The sequence below is a fragment of the Myotis davidii genome, unplaced genomic scaffold (assembly GCF_000327345.1).
Source record: "Myotis davidii unplaced genomic scaffold, ASM32734v1 scaffold43, whole genome shotgun sequence".
Lineage (NCBI taxonomy): Eukaryota > Metazoa > Chordata > Mammalia > Chiroptera > Vespertilionidae > Myotis > Myotis davidii.
In genome coordinates this window covers 1,750,460-1,753,547 of record NW_006294590.1, presented here as the reverse complement: position 1 = coordinate 1,753,547, position 3,088 = coordinate 1,750,460, and the positions used below count along the sequence as shown (strand labels likewise).

Below are 3,088 nucleotides of genomic sequence, written 5' to 3'. Positions count from 1 at the left end.
GGCCCAACGAGTCAGGACCTGCTAAACTGAACTGACCCTTTGCCAGGCCAGCTCGGGACAGCGAGGAAGAGGAAGATGAGGAGAGGCGGGGCCGGGGCTGCGCCCTCCAGTACCAACACGCCATGGTGCGGGTGCTGACTCAGTTTGTGGCCGAATCTGCTGACCCTGGGGGCCCCCTGGCCCACCTGCTGGGCTCCGACTGGCAGGTGGACATCACGGAGCTGGTGAAGGAGTTCATGCAGGTGGAGGACCCTCGGATCGCCCGGCTACAGGGGGGGCAGGTCCTGGTGGGCCAAGAGCTCGGGATGACCACCCTCCAGGTAAGACGTCCTCAGGGCAAGGACGCTCCTCTTTTCTTTATATTTTAAATATGTTTGTATTGGATTTTAGAGAGAGGGGGTGGGAAAGAGAGAGAGAGAGAGAGAGAGAGAGAGACATCAATGAGGGAGAGCATCGTGCCTTCTGCCCGGCTCCTATTGGGGACTGAGCCTGCAACAGGGCATGTGCCGAGATGGGATGGAACTGTGACCACCTGGTGCCCGGGACGATGCTCAACCCCAGAGCCACGCCGGCTGGGCGCCCCCCCCCCACACACCTCTTGAATGCCACGCAGGTCATCTCCGCGGTGGGGCAGGGGCCGCGCTCCGCCCTGTCCGGCCCTTCCCATCTTGCTGTTATTTAAAAAGACAGGAACTTGTCACGGGCAGGACAGTTTTGGGAAGAAGACACCAGGAAGCGCCGTTTCCGCTTGTCATGCGGTTCTGTTTCCAGATCCTGTCGCCCCTGTCGGACGCCATCCTGGCTGAGAAGACCATCACGGTGCTGGACGAGAAGGTCACCGTCACGGACCTGGGGGTGCAGGTGGTGGCGGGCCTGTCGCTCTCCCTGCAGCTCAGCCCAGGGAGCAACAGGGCCATCTTCGCCACAGCCCTGGCTCAGGAGCTTCTGCAGAGGCCGGGCCAGGTACAGAGGCTGGGACACCGCAGGGTGGGGTCGCATCGGGCAGGTCACACCCCAGGTGAGGTCACACCCCAGGTGAGGTCACACCCAGGTGAGGGCACACCCAGGTGAGGGCACACCCCAGGTGAGGTCACACCCCAGGTGAGGTCACACCCAGGTGAGGTCACACCCAGGTGAGGGCACAGTGTTAACAGATTTGCACACGGAGACCCCTCGCTCCCCAGAGGTGAGACGCATTGCCTCTTGGGAGGAACGTGGGATTTGGGTGAACCTCGCTGTGCACGCAGGTGGTGGCCTCGTGTTGTGGGGTGCCTCCCCCCCCCACCCCCCGGCCCCGGGGCGTCATTGGGTGGTTTTCCTCCGCTTCACCTCGTGTCGGGGTGAGTTTTCTTTCCTACCCCGAGTTCTGCGCACCTCCTGTTTCTACACGGCGCACCGGGCGCACACGGCGCACCCCCTCCTATGCGAACATTAGCCCATATATAAACATATACAGAAGAATCTCTCTGAAAAGACAAGACACACAAGAAATTATCGATGATGGTTGTTTCCAAGCAAAGAATTGGAGGTCAGGATGGAAAGACTATACCTTCTTGTACTCTTTGTATTTTTACCCAGTGCTTATAATAACTTTTTTAAAATGCTTAAAATTTTATCTCTTGTGCTGTGGGATTTCTTAGTGTTTAGCATAATGCACTGCCAAAGCTAAACTGCCACTGCAGAATTCGCAAAGGAATAAAGTCATAGTCCAATAATATCCACAAAGAAATACACAACCTATCTGATTTCAGGAATCTGTAAGGTGTTCTTATTCCTTTACAATAGCCAAATGGTCTTAACTAAAACACCTTAAACCAGTAATTTCTCAGTCGGGGATCATTCTGTCCCTTGGGGGATACTTGGCAACATTTTTGTCTGTCACAACTGAGGGGTGTACTACTGGCATCTAGTGGATGGAGGCCAAGAATGTTGCTGAACATTCTATCATGCAAGTATAGAACCACACAACAATCCACCCAAAAAGTCAGTAGAGCTGAGGTAAGAAACTGCAACCCAAATAATCATTCTGTTCAACTCTTAAAGTAACTAGGTTCTTCATTAAAGTTACCTACAAAACACACAATAAAGTCTCCCCTTAAGTAATGAAATAAAATCCTATATAAGGACTAGCAGACTAAGGGCTCAATAAATGTAACCATTGTTGGCCACTGCTGTTACTTTCTGAAATTCTAGCAGCTAGAATGGCTTACAGGTTTGTGTGTCTACTAAATTCAATACATTTCAAGATTTCTAAAGTACTTCTTCTAATGCCTTCCAAAAGTGCAGGCTAAAAGATTTTAAGAGATTACAGATTACCATTCTTTCCTGTTTTTAAATATCTGAAGAACGTCCCCCACCTCCAAGAGCCTGAGGGTGACCTTCACCACCTTCACCTCCATCTCCTCCCCGGAGGACAGGGGCCCCGCGGGCGCCCCAGGGACGGGCGGCGAGGAAGACTCGGGCTGGGTCTGCCGGGCCCTGGACCCGGGGGAGCAGGACCCACGCGGCTACGTGGAAGGGATCCTCCGGGATGACGCGTAGCGCGCACGAGCGCGGACAGTGGTTCTCACTCACCTTTTCGCCTTTAATTTGGGGGTGGGCGGCCAGGGTGCCCCGCCGGGGGCGGGGGGAGGAAGGAAGGACAGGACGAGACCCCGGTGACATTGTCAACAGAGTCCCAGGAAACACCCCTGGCTCGGCCCGGAGGCCGGATCCCTCTGGACGCCCATGTCCCCACGGCCAGGGTCAGTGGCAAGGCGCTCGTCACGCGTGGCAGGATGTTTGAAACAGGGGAGAGAAATACAGCCTGGATCTCTGTGAGCCTCCAGGGACGAGCGGCCCCTTCTCTCTAATCAGGGGGTCGGGTGTGAGGTCCGCGTGGGTCCGCCGCTCAGGGTGTGGACGAGGGAGGAACGCTGACCTGGGATGAGCGGAAGTGGTCGCTGGGGACGTGGGTGGCGGGACCTGGGGGGCACGTCTTGCTATGAGCGTGCCCCGCGGGCCCTGGGAGGCGTGGTCACAGGCCATTCCGCCCAAAGGCAGGGCCAGAGCGGCCGGCTGATCTGCAGAGCCGGGCAGTGGCGCACCG

At 56.2% G+C, this 3,088-nt stretch overlaps 1 protein-coding gene across 1 annotated transcript in view; it reads left to right on the top strand.

Moving 5' to 3' along the window:
* Positions 1-1,112, top strand: part of TMEM132D (transmembrane protein 132D) — a 1,619-nt gene extending 507 nt beyond the window's left edge. The window contains exons 2-3 of the mRNA XM_015567205.1: positions 47-320; positions 772-1,112. Of these exons, the coding sequence (XP_015422691.1) occupies positions 47-320; positions 772-1,071 (574 nt within the window). The 3' untranslated portion in view covers positions 1,072-1,112. The remainder of the gene's footprint in view (positions 1-46; positions 321-771) is intronic.
* The last annotated feature ends 1,976 nt before the right edge of the window (positions 1,113-3,088 follow it).